Source organism: Furipterus horrens, unplaced genomic scaffold (genome assembly GCF_987537825.1).
Source record: "Furipterus horrens unplaced genomic scaffold, mFurHor1.1.pri manual_scaffold_17, whole genome shotgun sequence".
Lineage (NCBI taxonomy): Eukaryota > Metazoa > Chordata > Mammalia > Chiroptera > Furipteridae > Furipterus > Furipterus horrens.
This window is the reverse complement of record NW_028327187.1, coordinates 89,844,297-89,861,532: the sequence shown is the minus strand read 5'-3', so window position 1 is coordinate 89,861,532 and position 17,236 is coordinate 89,844,297. Positions and strand designations below refer to the sequence as shown.

The window sequence follows — 17,236 nt, the reverse complement described above, 5'->3', positions numbered from 1 at the left end:
TTCACTTATATGAAATTCTAGAACACAAAACTGAGTAGCAACAGAAAGCAGATAGTTTGAGGCAGGGAGAGGGCAGAATAACCACAATGGAGCACAATGGAATTTTTTTGGTTAATGAAAATGTTCTTTATTTTTATTGTGGTACTGATTAGATGGATGTGTATATCAGATAAAGCTCATTAAACTGTAAACTGAAGATGGGTGCATTATATTCTATGTTAGTTAATTATATCTCAATATAATTAATGTTAAAATGTATGTATCTAATTTTGAAAAAATGTTTGACAGACTGTATTTTCCAAAATTAGCCATTGCAATATTTCTAATACCACATGCTCTTCTAGGATCATGGCATTCTCCATTAAGACATGGTATATTTCCTGTTCTCTTAAGTCTAGATCATTGAGAACGATATGACTTCAACTTGGTTCTCTTTCTCTCCCTCTCTAACATTCACCTTTGGAACTCACCTGCCATGATCTGAGGGAGCCTCTCAACATAGAGAGGCCACCTGAAGTGTGGCCAAGAGTTCCAGCTAAAGACTCTTGGTCACAGCCAGCATCAACTGCCAGGCATGTGAGTGAGTGATCCTGCAGATGATTCCAGGCCCTAGCCCTTCAGTCTTCCAGCTCATATTCCAGACATCATGGGACAGAGAAACTCTATTCCTTCTGTGCTGCATCCAAACTGATGAGCCCCAGGAATCTGTGAGCATATGAAACAGTTGTTTTATGTCACTAAGTTTTGGAGTTATTTGTTATATAGCCATAGAACCTAGAACACCATATATTCTGATCAAAACTAGCTATTAGCCCCAAATAAAAATGCATTCTTGATTTTGTTTCTTAGTGCTAGAATGGCATCTCTAATGATGTGTCATATTGTACCTTCCCATCTCTTGACATTTAACTTTACTTTTAAACATTTACCATGTATAAAACCTCAAGTTTGCTTAAAAGTCAAATATCTTTCACAAGGTCAAATTTGAATCCAAGTCTTCCTGAAATTAAGTCCCTGTTCTTACTCATGGCACTATAATTCCTTTTATTTATTTTTTATTTTTATATATTTTTAAGATTTTATTTATTTTTATTTTTTTAACTTTTATTTTTTATGGATTTTATTTATTTACTTTTAGAGAGAGGGGAAGGGAGGGAGAAAGACGGAGAGAAACATCAATGTGTGGTTGTCTCTCTCATATCCCCAACTGGGGACCTGGCTCGCAACCCACGCATGTGCCTTGACTGGGAATCAAACTGGCAACCCTTTGGTTTGCGGGCCGGCGCTCAATCCACTGAGCCACACCAGCCAGGGCTATAATTCCTTTTAGAGTAATGTTACCACAGCTATTGTGACTGATGACTAGACTGACCAACTAGAGCATTTTTGTTTACCTTTGAAATCTTTCTTCTCTGTCCAGCTCCATGGCCTTTTTTTCTTGCCATTACTTTTAGAGCTCTTGATTCCTTCATCCATCACATCTGCTGTGTGTAATACCTCCCACTCTGGCATAATCTATCCATATAATTCTCATCTCCTAAACTGTATGCTAATTAGTAGTGCCGAGGGAAATTGTATCAGTATGTTAATTAGTATTGTTACAAACTTCTTGCACCCAGCCTCAGCTGGGCCTTCAGGCAGCTTAGCACTTTCTCCTCATATCTACCTTTCATTCCTCTAAAGTGCCATTACAAACCCTCATCTCTACTCTCTACCACCACCGCCAGTCTCAGCGGGCAGCTCTGCATCCTACTTCTCCAAGAAAATCAGGCCATCAGCTGAGGGACATCCTTTATTTTCTCCTCCTGCCTGCAAGACCCAGCTCTATTTGTACCCTGGAATACAGTGTCAGTGGGAGAGGAGCCCACCTCCTATCTATGAGTTAGACCCATCCTCCACCTGCTGCCTATTCCTTTTTACCAGCTATTTCACCTCAGCATAAAAAAATGTTGAAATCCCTTTCATCTTAAACCCTGCTGCTATTCCACATGCTTCTCAACCTACCAGTGTCTCTCCTCTTCCAGTCTGCGCCTTTGTAAACTACAGTAATGTACCACCAACTCCTATTGATTGAACCTCCTTACTATTTCTTCTATTTAGACCTTCTCCATCTAGGACTACTGCCAAAATATTAATTCAGACACCTATCTCTTAACGGACCCCTGCAACGTCCTAGCAGGTTCTCCCTCCTTATCTAGCCTCCTCCACAATAATCCCCACATCTCAAGATCCTTAATTTAATCACATTTGCAAAGTACCTTTTGAATGTAAGGTAACATATTCACAGGTTCTGGGTTTACGATAGGAAGAGCTTTTGGGGGTGGGGGAGCATTATTCAGTCTCCAAACACTGTTAACAGTAATCACTTTTACATTCATGCTTCCCTAACTACATTGTGGCCTCCTTAAGGGTAGGTTCATTTTTGTCTCCTCAGTATCTGAGATATAGTAAGAAATTAATAAAGGTCTGCTAAATAAATCTCATACAGGCTTCATTTGGGGAAGTAAGAGGAATAAGGCTTCTGGTAATCCTAAGGCAATAGGGAGAACCACTTTTAATTATATGTTCCCAAGATTTGTAAAAAAAATGATTAAAGTAATAAATAAGGAAGATAAAATGGCAGTAGTAAGCCTAACAAATTAGAGGTTGGGTGGGGCTGGAGATTAACCAATAAGAAGATTCTTGCAGTACCTGGGCAAGAGGAAGACTAGGGCCTGATTGAGGCATTGGTAAGTGGAAATGGAAAAGAGAAAAATAAAAGTTTCATGTTATTAAAAATAAGATTAGTTAGTGGCACTACTCCACAATGTGTCTGTTAGCATTTATATGACGCATCATACTGGAGAGATCCATCTGATCACATCCTATTCCTAATACTGTACTTTAAACAAACTTGTTATCAGAGAAACATTCTGGCTTTGACTTTGACATACAGAGTAATAATGCTTTCACCAAAACTCATTTGGACATTCAATATTTTTCAAAAAATATATTTAGGTAACATGTGAAATCCAAATATCAAAAGGAACAACATGGACCAATCCAATATTCTAAACCAAATTATTGGTCTCTATTCTATTTAAGTGAATGATTTTTTAGGTAGAATTTGATTTTTAAAATTTAATTTTGCTGAAATGATGAAAATAAATACTAGAAATGTTACTTTGAAATAACCTATAATATTTAGTTACTAATTATTTAAAAGAAATAAGGAATAGGTGGGAAAAAGAACCCTGAAATAAAAGCATTGCCAAGTAGTACAGATGGAGTTGCTTCACACAATAGCTCATCAAAACTATATTCACTGTCAGACACACCAACTCCATCCCAGTTATCAATCTATTGTCTCTCAGCTCCAAATCCACCCTTCATTGTTTGCCCTATACTACTGGAGCTGGACTCTAAATATTTTTCCAGCTGGCACAAAAGTAAACTTCATCAGTAGAGGGCACTGGAGAAGAAAGAGGTTTGCCATTCTGGTTCCTGTCTGTTTTTCTCTCAGGCTCCTGCAGTATGTGCAGTTTATTTGCAGTGCCCAGTGGCCGGCAGCATGTGGAACCATGCCATGGGCAGGTGGCTCTGCAGTAGTGTGTTGCTGGTAGGGCACTCTTCCTGTGACCAGTTTCTCCTGGGACCCACAGGTTGCTTTACAGAAGAGTGCAACTGGTGGGCTGCCTCCTGTAAACAGCTTCACTCAGTACCCCATTGGTCAGCTTGCATCAAGTTCAAAGGTGAGGCATCTCCCTAAAGATGGCTTCCACTGGACTCTAGATGACAGATTTCTAAGTATGGACAGCGTGGTGTCTCAGTGAACTTTTCTGTGATTGGATGAGCCCTAGCCATGCTTTCTCCAACATGGTTCAGATTTCTGCTCTGCTGGGAGGGAGGCCAGCCATCTTCCTGGAGTGTTTTATCTCCTATTCCTGTATTTTTCAAGAGTCGTCCAATCTCCTAGTAATAATTCTTCATATTAAAGCTTTGCCTGTTCCACCCTGACCGGTATGGCTCAGCTGGTTGGATGTCTTTCCACAGAGTGAAAGGCAGCCCAGCCAGTTCCATTCCCAGTCAGGGTGCATGCCTGGGTTGCAGGTTTGGTGTTTCTCTCCCTCTATTTCGCCCTCCCTTCCTCCCTCTCTAAAAATATAAATAAATCAAATCGTTTTTTTTTTCAGATTTAATGTGTTTTATTGATTAAATTATTACATTTGTGCCAATTTCCCTTCCCTCTGCTCCCCTCCACCCGGTGGCCCCCCTCCCTCCAGTTGTCCCCTCCTTTTAGATTATGTCCATTAGTTGTGCATACAGTTCCTCCCAACCTCTCTCCATCTATTCCATTCCCTCCTACCTTGATCCCCAATTCCTATATCATCTACCTCCCTTTCCCCATTCCCCCTCCCTGTTGACCTCCCCCCAATATGCTTCCCGTACCCACAGTTCCTCTTCCACTCTCGTTGCCTATTTAGTTTGCCTTTGTTTCATCTCCCTAGCTTCTGTTTTTTTTTTAAACCAGTCCCTTTAACATCTCATATAACAGTGGTTTGGATCTAATGAACTCTTTCAGTTTTATTTTGTCCTGGAAACACTTTCTCTGTCCTTCTATTCTGAATGACAATTTCGCTGGATAGAGTATTCGTGGTTGTAGGTTTTGGATTTTCATTACTTTGAATATTTCTTGCCAGTCTCTTCTTGCCTGTAGGGTTTCCCTTGAGAAGTCAGCTGATAGTCTAATTGGGACCCCCTTTGTACATAATTCTTTTCTTCTCTCTTGCTGCTTTTAAGATTCTCTCTTTATCTTTAATTTTTGACATTTTGATTATAATGTGTCTTGGAGTGGTTCTCCCTGGGTCCAGTCTCTTGGGAACTCTCCTTGCTTCCTGGACCTGCAGGTCTATTCCCTTCCCCAAGTCTGGGAAGTTCTCCTTTATTATATTTTCACTCAATTTTTCAAGTTCTAGTTCATCTTCCTCATTCTCTGGCAAACCAATGATTCTTATGTTGGGCCTTTTATAGCTGTCCCAGAGGTTTCTGATCCTTTCATTGTTGCTTCCCATTTCCTCTCGCTGCATTGGTTGACTGCTTGTTCCTTCTCCATATTCCAGTTTGTTGAAATGAACTCTGGATTTTATTTCCTTTCCTTCTGTCTCATATGTGGTTTTGTTCCTTTCGTTATGAAAGTTTTTCGCTTCTTTCATATCTTTTTCCTGCTCTTTTGTGAATTCTGTAAGCCACCTGATAACAATGGCCCAGAACTGAGCCTCTGACAGGTTTCTTATCTGTTCATCTGTCAGGTTCTCTATCTGCTGCCTGGTGAGTTGTGTTACCGGTATTTCTAAAGTTGCCTGCCTCATTTTGACAGATGTGTTTTGTTTTCTTGGGCTGGCTGTCGGGGGCAGTGCCTGTGTACGCGTCACAAATTAGTGACCGGCGCCTGCCTGTCCGCGACCTATTTCGCAGCCCTGTGGTGCTTTCTTTGGGGGCGGGGGTCCAAGATGGATTCACACAGTTATTCAGCTAGGAGACCGGGATCCGTCCTCCCGCCCCCCTGGGCCTCACTGTTCAAGGCGATGCGGCGGCCGCTCTCCCCAGCTCCGGAGTCGCGCACCGCCAGGGGCTTGGCCGCCGGGATTCCTCGCCGGGGTCGCGCACCGCCAGGGGCTTGCGTAGCCGGGACTCCTCGCCGGGGTCGCGCACCGCCAGGGGCTTGCGCAGCCGGGATTCCTCGCCGCCCGCCGCTCCGGGTGCGACCGCAAACAGCACTGCCCTCTTTAACTCTTACCTGCCCAAATGGTACCGCTGGTTTATAACTTCATATGTTGGACTTCCGTGTAGTTTTATTTTCTGGAATTTCTAGTTATCCTTTGTTTTGAAGTAGTTGTATTCCTCTATAGTTGTAGAGGGAGACCTAGCGTGTCCGTCTAAGCCTCCATCTTGGCCGGAAGTCCAATAAATCAAATCTTAAAAAAAAAAAACAAAAACTTTGCCTGCTCCAATTTTTTGATTACTATCTCCTCACTGGGCCCTGACTGATAAACCACCCCCAACCAGAAAAATACCCCAAGTGTTCTGACTAGGCTCTAAGAGGCCTTTGATGTGACCAGATTATCTAAAGTGAAAAAACACTCTAGATAGTCAGCAAATTCTTTGATTGTCTGAAATTATAGAAATTAAACTGGTCATATGTAGAATCAAAGGAGAGAGAGGCATTAGTTTAAGAGTTTTTCTTTGTTTTCAAATAAAACATTTAAAAATGTATTATAAAACCAACAACAGCAAGTATGCTCCATTGCATGAATATTTTAGTTAACCAATCTATACTTGCCTATTCTGATGAAATCAAATTAGCTCTGTACTCAGCTATAAGGATTTCTCTGCATGAGAATTTTATGACATGTTCCAGGACTCTTGGGCCTTTTGGTGACCACTCCACCACTGGTTGACAGATAGATGATATGTTCTTCCTAACTGTTTTACAGATTAAAACTCTTACTAAAAATGAAAGGCACTTTACAGTTCAAAAGGGAATCACTACCTGTTTCCTTACATTATTCTTCTAAAAAGAGTACCAAAATCATATAAAAAAAACTTGCCTAAAATAATTTTCCTTTCTTTTGGGTACAAAAATATTAAAATTCATTTTAATAAACAGTGACAGACTAGATTTTAAATAGTCTCTTCCTAATTGTAGTACACAATATGTCCTTATTTTAGTTTCCTATTCACAGTGACAAATTATTCACTGCTGTCAACTTTATCCTGAATTGGTACTTAATGAGGACATTTGATCTAATGGTAGAATTTTAGTATAGCTTTGGAATGGAGCAGCACCAGCTACTACCAACCTCATTCAAACATTAAGGCAACAAAGTTCAAATTTAAGAATTACTTGGTGTGGCAGATTAAAGATGGCCAGAAATTTCTGTCATCTCTCCCATTCAGAGATGGGATCTATGTTCCCTCCTTTTTAATCCAGGTGGGCTCTGTCACTTCTCTGACCAGTAAGACATAGTGGAAATTAAACTGTGCCAGTTTCCTTGGTTTAATTTTAATAATTATTAATTACTCATAGGATCTCCTGATAAATTTTTATTATTTTTAATATACATTGGTAAACTATTATCAACTCCTCTTTACTGAAGCATTAACAGTATATTAAAACAAAATAAAAGTTTTAACAGGTACTAGTAATGCATTTACTTATATTATGCAAAAAGTCCAACTGAAAGTAGCCACCATGTAAAATCTAAATGGCAGAGGGAAGTTCACTTGATGATCTCAGTTAATAATCCTGAGAGAAATTTTAAGAAAAATTAAATAAATAAATGCCATTAAGCTAAATATAAGTCATAAAAATATAAAGTAAAGAGGGGTTTCAATTAGTAAACTAGCCAGAGGTAATAAATATATGTTAAGCCAGAACATAAAAGGACCCATTGCCCCCAAATCAGCAGCTCTTAATAAACATCTCAGACTAATGAGTGAGAAATTTATTTTATCAGCCATCCTGGGGGGAGAGAGTTTTTTTTTAAAAGAGACAGTAAGTTCCATGACCGTGTTTGACCTTTTTCATTTAAAAATATTTTGGAAATTTGTTTTATCCAACAGCATTAGAAGAAGAAAAAATACCACACTGTCAGAACCTAGAAAAACTACTGTAGCAGAGAGAAGATGGCGGAAGAGTGAGGGGAGGCTGCGCTTTCAGGCTCCTGAGACCCATCTGTAGTTTGGACTAATTGCAGACAGAACATCTCAGTGAGCAGCCGGACACTGGCAGGAGTCGAGCCTTGGCACTGCTGGATTAGAGAAAAACCATCTGGGAACGACCTGTTTGGTGAGGATAGTGGAGGAAAAAGGGACAAGATGGGATTTCTGACTGGGTGACTACGGCAAACTGAGGCTGGAAGTACACAAAGGCTTTTTGGCGACCACAGGCTTCCCCAGAGAGGAATCGGGAGGAGAGCGATCTCTGCCCGCTGGCAGAGACAGGACTAGACCAGGCGGCATCTGGCGCTGAAAGACAAGAAACAGCATACTGCTGTGCATGTGAGAACGTAATTTTCTTTTATATTTTTCTCTTGTGAACTGCGAAGAGGGGAGGAAAGTTTGGGGGTAATAGGACATTCTTGAGGAGCACAGGCGCAGAAGTGTGCTCGCCCACTCCCCAACCCTTCCCTTGGGTCGCGCGGGTGCGCATAGGGAAGTGCCCTCATTCACTGGCCCAGGGGCGTGGGGCCGCGCGTCTAGGTGCCCCTCGGACACACCCCAACAGACGTAAGATCAGTGCCCCAACGGGCGCAGGGAGGGTCCACTGGACACGCAGAAGACCGTGCGCAGACACCCAGCTGCAGTGGGCACCAGGCAGGAGCACAGACCACTTGCTTAGGCTCTGCTTGTGCCCGCCCAGGTGGGTGTGAGAACGGAAGGCGGCTGTGGCGTGGGAACAGCGGGTGGCAGCAAATCACAGATGCTCACTTCCGTGGTGCACAAGTGTCCAGGGCCCTGCCCTAAGAGGCGAGAGACAAACTCCCTGAGTGCAGCTCAGCAGGCCTGAGGCAAGCTCTCGGGCTGCTTTGCGAGCGCAGGGGCGCGTGCAAAAGCACCACAGCCAGATCCAACAGGCGCCAAAGGAATGCGCCGTGCCAGCCACCATGGGCGCACACCGCTGCTGCAAGGAACAGAAACCTCTGGCCTGCCTCATTAGACCAGCTGTGGATGCAGAAAAAGAAGATGACACACAACGGCTGAACTGAGTAAAAACATTCCTTTTATATACTTTTAAAATTTCTATTTCTATCTTAGTTTTATTTGTATTTTATTTTACTTAAAAATTTTTTAAATTTCTTATTTTTAATTCTAAATTTAATTTTAATTATAATTCTTACTTTTTTCTTTCCTTAAAAAAAACTATATCTCTAATTTGTTTCATACAATCTCTCCTTCTCATCCTTCCTCTTTAATTTTTCTTTATTTGCTCATGTGTCTAGTTTAGCCTCCCTTTCACTCTAAATAAATAGAATATAACTACTATATTAATCCAACACTATACAATCCCACTTTCTTACTATATTCTTCATTTTTCCCTCCTTTTCTTCTATCGTTATTAACATACAATGTAAATATTACCTACTGTCTTGCACAGTCTCAACTATTATTAAACTATCATCCCATCTCAAAAATCATATTTTTCCTTCTTAAAAACAACTCTTATCTATTCTTCCTATAGTATAAAAGCTCTTATCTCTTTACATTTATATTAATACTGGCTCGTTGGCTGACGATAGCGGGATAGAGGTTGGGGGATATTTTTGAGAGTGTGGGTCTCCTGCCTGGGCTGTGTGTTTATGTTTTTAACAGCGTCTCCACAAAAGAACTCAAGACAAAGTGGAGTGATTAACAATCAACTAGCCAGAAGGATGATCCTACCAAAGAGCATCTTAAGTATAACTAGACAGCATAAATAAATGACATAAAGGGTAACCCAAGAACATCAGGCTCAGGAGATCAAAGAGACTGCACCACTGAAACCCCCAGATCTCCTATAAAGAATCTCATACCACAAAGGTGAGAAGTCAAAGCAGACAAACCCAAAAAACAAAAACAAACAAGAAGAATCAAACATGGTAAGATGCAGAAACAACCTCTCAATGAAAAGAGGAATCCCCAGAAAGAGAGGTAGATGGAATAGACATAGCCCAAATGTCAGACATGGAATTCAAAACAATGGTGGTGAAGAAGCTCAATATACTCGACAACCTCAAAAACAACTACGACAACCTCCAAGGAAGTTACCAACAGCTCCAAAAAAATTACAGGGAACTTGCAGCGAACTACACCAGCATAAAAAAAGACATAGAAACTATTAACAAGAACCAAGAAGAAATGAAGAATTCACTCTCTGAACTGAAAAACACACTAGAATCAGTCAAAAGCAGACTAAACGAAGCAGAGGATCGGATTAGTGAGCTAGTAGATAATGTAGAAAAAACTTCCCATACAATACAACAAAATGAAAAAAGATTGAAAAAGTAGGAAGAAGATGTAAAGGAATTACAGTATAGCATGAGGAAAACAACAGCAGAGTCATTGGAATTAAAGAGGGATCAGAGGAACAAGGAATAAAAAAATTGATAGGAGAAATAGTGACAGAAAATTTTCCCAACATGATGAGAGAAAAAGTTATGCAAGTTCAGGAAGCACAGAGAGTTCCAATGAAGAGGAACCAAAAAAAAAACCCACTCCAAGGCACATCATAATTAAAATGGCAACATTCAAAGACAAAGAGAGAATCCTGAAAGCAGCAAGAGAAAAACAGCAAATAACATACAAGGGAGCTCCAATAAGGCTCTCGACCGATTTCTCAACAGAAACACAACAAGCCAGAAGGGAATGGTCAAAAATATTTCAAGCAATGAAAAACAAAGTCCTACAACCAAGAATACTCTATCCAGCAAGGCTCTCATTCAAAATGGAGGTGAAATAAGGAGTTACTCAGACAAAGGAAGACTAAAAGAATACATCTCCACCAAACCAGCATTGCAAGAGATGCTAAAGGGAATGTTCTAAGAAAAAAGAAGAAAAAAAGAGGAGAGGGACAGAGGTAAAAAGGGAAATGAAGAAATACATGTCACTAATAACCTTAAATGTAAATGGATTAAATGTTCCAATTAAAAGACATAGGGTAATGGAGTGGATAAGAAAACAGGACCCACATATTTTCTGTCTACAAGAAACACACCTCAAAACAAAAGATTTACATAGATTGAAAGTAAAGGGATATAAAAAAAATATTCCAAGCAAACAGACCTGAAAAATAAGCTGGGGTAGCAGTCCTCATATCAGACAAAACAGATTTCAAGCAAGGGCAAAAAAAGAGACAAAGAATGACATTTCATTAATACTTAAGGGAACAATCCATCAAGAAGATATAACACTGATAAACATATATGCACCCAACATAGGAGCACCCAAATACATAAATACTAGAAGACCGGAAGGAGGATATTAGCAACAACACACTCATAGTAGGGGACTTCAACACTCCATTATCAACAATAGACAGATCATCCAAGCAAAGAAACACCAAGGATATACAGGCATTGAACAACACACTAAACCACATGGACTTAACTGATATATATAGAACATTCCACCCCAAAAAAGCAAAATATACATTCTTTTCAAATGCACATGGGACATTTTCAAAGATAGACCAAAAGGTAGGACACAAAACAAGCCTCAACAAATTCAAGAAAATTGAAAACATATCAAGCATCATTTCAGACCACAATGCCTTGAAACTAAAAATCAACCTCAGGGAAAAATATCAAAGACACCCAAACTCATGGAGAATTAATGCTATTAAATAATGAATGGGTTAACAATGACATCAAAGAAGAAATCAAGAAGTTTCTGGAAACTAAAGGTAATGAACACACAATAGCCCAAAACCTATGGAACACAGCAAAAGCAGTCCTAAGAGGTAAGTTCATAGCAATACAGGCATATCTGAAAAGGATAGAAGAATCTCAAATAAAAAATCTAACCCTAAAGCTACAAGAAATAGAACAAAAACAACAAACAAAGCCTAGGGCAAGAAGAAGGAAGGAAATCATCAAGGTCAGAGCAGAATTAAATGACATAGAGACCAAACAAACAATTCAAAAGATCAACGAAACTAGGAGCTGGTTCTTTGAAAAAATAAACAAAATCGACAAGCCTCTAGCCAGGCTCATCAAGAAAAAAAGAGAAAAGACCCAAATAAACAAAATTAGAAATGAAAGCGCAGAAATCACGACTGATACCACAGAAATACAAACGATTGTAAGAAATTACTACAAACAACCGTATGGCAAGAAATTTGACAACCTAGAAGAAATGGTAAAATTTCTAGAAACATATAACCTTCCAAAACTGAATCAAGAAGAAGTAGAGAGTCTCAACAGACCAATAACAAAGAAGGAAATTGAAACAGGAATCAAAAATCTCCCTGCACACAAAAGCCCTGGACTAGATGGCTTCACAGGCGAATTTTACAAAACATTTAGGGAAGAACTAACTCCTACCCTCCTCAAACTATTCCAAAAAATCCAAGAAGAGGAAAAATCCCAAACTCTTTCTATGAAGCCAGTATTACCCTAATCCCCAAACCAGGTCAAGACACAACAAAGAAAGAAAACTACAGGCCAATATCACTGATGAAAATAGATGCTAAAATCCTCAACAAAATATTGGCAAACAGGATCCAGCAATATATCAAAAACATCATACACCATGATCAAGTGGAATTCATCCCAGGGATGCAAGGATGGTTTAATATTCACAAATCAATAAATATAATACATCACCTAAACAGAATGAAAGACAAAAATCACATGATCATATCAATAGATGCTGAAAAAGCATTTGATAAAGTACAACACCCATTTATGATGAAAACACTAAGCAAAATGGGAATAGAGGGAGCATACCTTAACATAATTAAGGCTATATATGAGAAACCTGAAGCCAACATCATACTCAATGGACAAAAACTGAAAGCATTCCCCCTGAAATCAGGAACTAGACAAGGTTGTCCACTCTCCCCACTTCTATTCAACATAGTGTTGGAAGTCCTAGCCACAGCAATCAGACAAGAAAAAGAAATAAAAGGCATCCAAATTGGGAAAGAAGAAGTAAAACTATCACTATTTGCAGATGACATGATAGTATACATAGAAAACCCTATAAACTCCACTAAAAGACTACTAGATATAATAAGTGAATTTGGCAAAATCGCAGGGTACAAAATAAATATACAGAAATCTAAGGCATTTCTGTACACCAACAATAAAATATCAGACAGAGACCGAAAAGAAAATACCATTTACTAGAGCAACAAGAAAAATAAAGTACCTAGGAGTAAACTTAATCAAAGAGATAAAAGACCTGTACTCTGAAAACTACGTAACATTGAAGAAAGAAATTAAGAAAGATACAAATAAATAGAAGCAAATGCCATATTCTTGGATGGGAAGAATCAACATCATCAAAATGGCCATACTACCCAAAGCAATTTACAGATTCAAAGCAATCCCTATTAAAATACCAATGACATATTTCACAGACCTAGAACAAATACTTCAAAATTTCATATGGAACCAGAAAAGACCCTGAATAGCAAAAGCAATCTTGAGACAGAAGAACACAGCAGAAGGAATCACCATACCAGACATCAAACAATACTACAAAGCCACTGTGATCAAAACAGTTTGGTACTGGCATAAGAACAGACATATAGATCAGTGGAACAGAATAGAGAGCCCAGAAATAAACCCAGGCCTCTATGGTCAACTAAAATTTGATAAAGGAGGAAGGAACATTAAATGGAGTGAGAAGAGCCTCTTTAACAAATGGTGCTGGGAGAACTGGAAAGGGACTTGAAAAAAAATGAAACAGACCACCAACTTACACCACACACAAGAATAAACTGAAGATGGATCAAAGACTTAAATGTAAGCCATGACACCATAAAAGTCTTAGAGGAAAACATAGGCAGGAAAATTTCAGATATCCCACGTAACAATATCTTCATGGATACATCTCCTAAGGCAAGAGAAATAAAGGAAATAGTAACCAATTGGGACTACATCAAACTAAAGAGTTTCTGCTCAGCAAAAGAAAACATCAGCAAGATGAAAAGGAAACCAACCATATGGGAAAACATATTTGCCAATGACATTACAGACAGGGGACTGATCTCCAAAATATATAAAGAGCTTATACGACTCAACATCAAGAAGACAGACAACCCAATTAAAAAATGGGCAAAGGACCTGAACAAACACTTCTCCGAAGAGGACATACAGAAGGTCCATAGACACATGAAAAAATGCTCAAGATCATTAGCCATCAGGGAGATGCAAATAAAAACCACAATGAGATACCACCTTACACCAGTCAGAATGGCCATCATCAACAAATCAACAAACAACAAATTCTGGCGAGGATGTGGAGAAATGGGAACCGTACTGCACTGTTCGTGGGCATGCAGACTAGTGCAGCCACTATGGAAAACAGTATGGAATTACCTCAAAAAACTAAAAATGGAACTGCCTTCTGAACCAGTAATTCCACTGCTAGGATTACACCTGAAAAATCCTAAAACCCTAATTCAAAAAAACCTATGCACCCCTATGTTCATAGCAGCCCTGTTTACAATAGCTAAGTGCTGGAAACAGCCTAGGTGCCTGTCTGTGGATGAGTGGATCAAAAAACCGTGGTACATTTACACAATGGAATACTATTCAGCAGAGAGAAATAAGGAACTCCTGCCATTTGCAACAACATGGATGGAACTAGAGAGAATTATGCTTAGTGAAATAAGCCGGGCAAAGAAAGAAAATTACCATATGATATCACCTAATACAGGAAACTAAAGAACAACATAAACATATGAACTAAATACGACAAAGAGCAGAATAGCAGTCAATAAGGGGGAGGGGGGAGGGAGAGAAGGGGGATAAGGAAGGGAAGGGTTTAGTCAAGGAACATGTATAAATGACACATGGACATGGACAACGGGGAGGGATATGAATGTGGAAGAAGGGGTGGGCTAGGCGGGGGAGTACAATGGGGAAAAAATGGGACAACGGTAATTGAAAAACAAAAAATCAAAAAAAAAAATCACTACCATACCTGTATTTTTGAGAAGTACAAGAAAGATGAAACAATTAAATAAATGAAAGTCATAGAGATGTGACTGAGGTGAGTAAGATGAAGATAACTCCAGAATGAATCTAAGATGAGTCTTAAAGGAGATAGGAAAATTACCACCTACCTATGATGTGCTAAGTATGAGCTCAAGTGCTTCATAGATATTATCATCCTTAATCTTTGCACCAGCTTTGTGAGGACAGTATTATTACCTTCATTTGACACTTAGGAATGTTGATGTTTATACAACTTAAGGTCACATACCACAGGACAGATTTGGAATTCTTTCCACGCTTTACCTACTACAATGGATCTGTAAAATAATTGTAAAACCTTTAGCTATGATCCACTTAGTATTTAACAATCTCAAACTCTCCTTGGATACAATAAGAACACAACAGGATAGTATTGTTTCTCAGTCTCATATGAGAGACCAATGCTTTCAAATGACGGGAAGGGAAAAGTTAATCATATTAAAAAGGTAAAAGGTTAGTTTCCAAAGCTGAGTAAAAAAGAAATCAGCGAATGAACAAATTATTAAGTTGCAGATATAGGAAAAACTTGGTAACATTTTATTCACATATCAGAAGTGTTAAAAATACATATACATTATAGAGACGAACTGGCCAAGCTTCTCAGAAAGCCTGTAAATGAATAATTTGGAAACTATTCCTCAAACAGTAGTATTAAAATTTTCTGGTAGTTGTTTCTTAAGAGTAAACAAAATAGAGAAAATCTACCAATTGATGGGGAGGAAATAAAAGCAAGCTAAGATAAAGGTAAATACCACAGACAATACAAGACCAATTCAAATAGACTAGTGGTATTCTTTCCACAGCATTTCAGAAATATATACTACCTGTGCTGTAACTTTAGATGCATTTTGAACCAAATGACTTTTGTTATTATTCCTAAGTATTCAGTAAAGATAACAAAACAAGTTTCATCTATGAGTTGCTCTCCCTCCACACTATTTATTATCAAGGATGAGGATCTTCTGTCTGAATTAGTAGATTTAAAGATATATATGTTTTATTCCTATCTATACCCACCCTGATACTTAGTATTGTGCATAGAAAAAGTAGCTAGTAAGCCTTTCTCCCCAAATTGAATGTGTAAATGGCTTCTGTGAACAAATCAGACCTCTACTATGCAAAGTGTAAATATCTGAATAGTTTAGACAAATCTTTACTCTGACCACATGAGCTGATCATATAAAATTGCTCCACTCTCTCTCCCTTGGGATAATATATACCTATTTTATACATAAATCATAAACATACAGTTTGATGAATTTTCAGTGAACTCACCGACACAACCAGCACCCAGCATCTCTGAAGCCCCTATGGTGCTTCCTCCCAGTCACTGCCTCCCCTCCCAGAGGTAACTACCCTTTTGATTTCAAACGTCATCAATTAGTTACACTGTTTTTGTACTTCACATAAATGGAATCATAGGTTAAAACAGACTTTTATGTCCATCTTCTTTCACTCATCAAGATCAAGTTGGTGAAAGCAAACTTCTTCTGAGTTATATGTCACAAACTACATAATGTTTTAAAAATTACTTTTAATGATCTATTAGCTAACAGGTTGATAAGTTCCATTAATTTTGCTGTAAGCAAAGCAAGAATCAATGTGGTTTGAAAAAGCATCTGTTACCTGGTCTTTGAGAATCACTCACTTTCTCAACACGATGCCAATTTTCTAACTGTCCCTGTTTGGCATCCTGGAGGGTTTTGTACATATTGCAACACATCTTACAACACATCACAGTAAGATTCTGGATGGGTGACAGGAAGGCCCATTGTGCAGTGAGAAAAGAGAAAATTGTGAAAGGGAATATGAGAAAGGAAGACCTCTATGTCCACTATAGGCATTTTCTTGGGCATATCAACTTTAGATCAAATATATATAGAAGTTAAGAATTTGGAAATTGGTTCCCTTAGAACCAGCCATGTCTAAATTGCTTAGGAGTCTTTGTGAACACATAAGAGCACCTGTGCCCAGCATGAGGCGTGTCTAGAGTAGAAACTCAAGTGTCAGTTCTCTCCCCATCCCTTTCCTTTCTTACCACCAACTTGATTTATATGTCTTTTCACTGGTAGGTAATATAACTTACAGTTTTAAGCCTATAACTTTCATACTATCCCAAAGATGTTTTAAATTTCAAGGAGGCAGACTGCCTCTTATGTTTCTTTGTATCCCCTTCTTATCACCAAGCATGAACTTTGTTAAAAGGTATCCAGTATGCTAAAATTCTGCTAACATTAAGAACTATTCCTTGCTAAAGAAAACCAGGTACAGTAACATTCATGTGTAAATTAGGGATACAAGAATTGGATACTGAATATAAATGACTTTTCAAAGCCCTCATATATGAAAATATTAAATTTTAGCAAAGCCCTATGATCCTGGAAACAATGAACGTTAAGAAATTCCTACACATTTTGTGCTCCAGAAAAGAGCTTACAGCAAGTAAACACCTTCCCCAGATAATGTTATGAGACTGGCAGATGTCCACCCCCCATGTTTACCTATGAAAAGCC

At 38.8% G+C, this 17,236-nt stretch overlaps 1 protein-coding gene across 10 annotated transcripts in view; it reads right to left on the bottom strand.

Moving 5' to 3' along the window:
• CASK (calcium/calmodulin dependent serine protein kinase) overlaps positions 1–17,236 on the bottom strand; it is a 419,618-nt gene that overhangs the window by 269,059 nt on the left and 133,323 nt on the right. Inside the window, exon 1 of one of the 10 annotated variants that reach the window (XM_090265297.1) lies at positions 471–661. The exons of the other annotated variants lie outside the window; for them this stretch is intronic. Coding sequence (XP_090121423.1) covers positions 471–477 — 7 coding nt within the window. The 5' untranslated portion in view covers positions 478–661. Of the gene's footprint in view, positions 1–470; positions 662–17,236 lie in introns of those variants that run through there. 10 annotated transcript variants of the gene reach the window in all.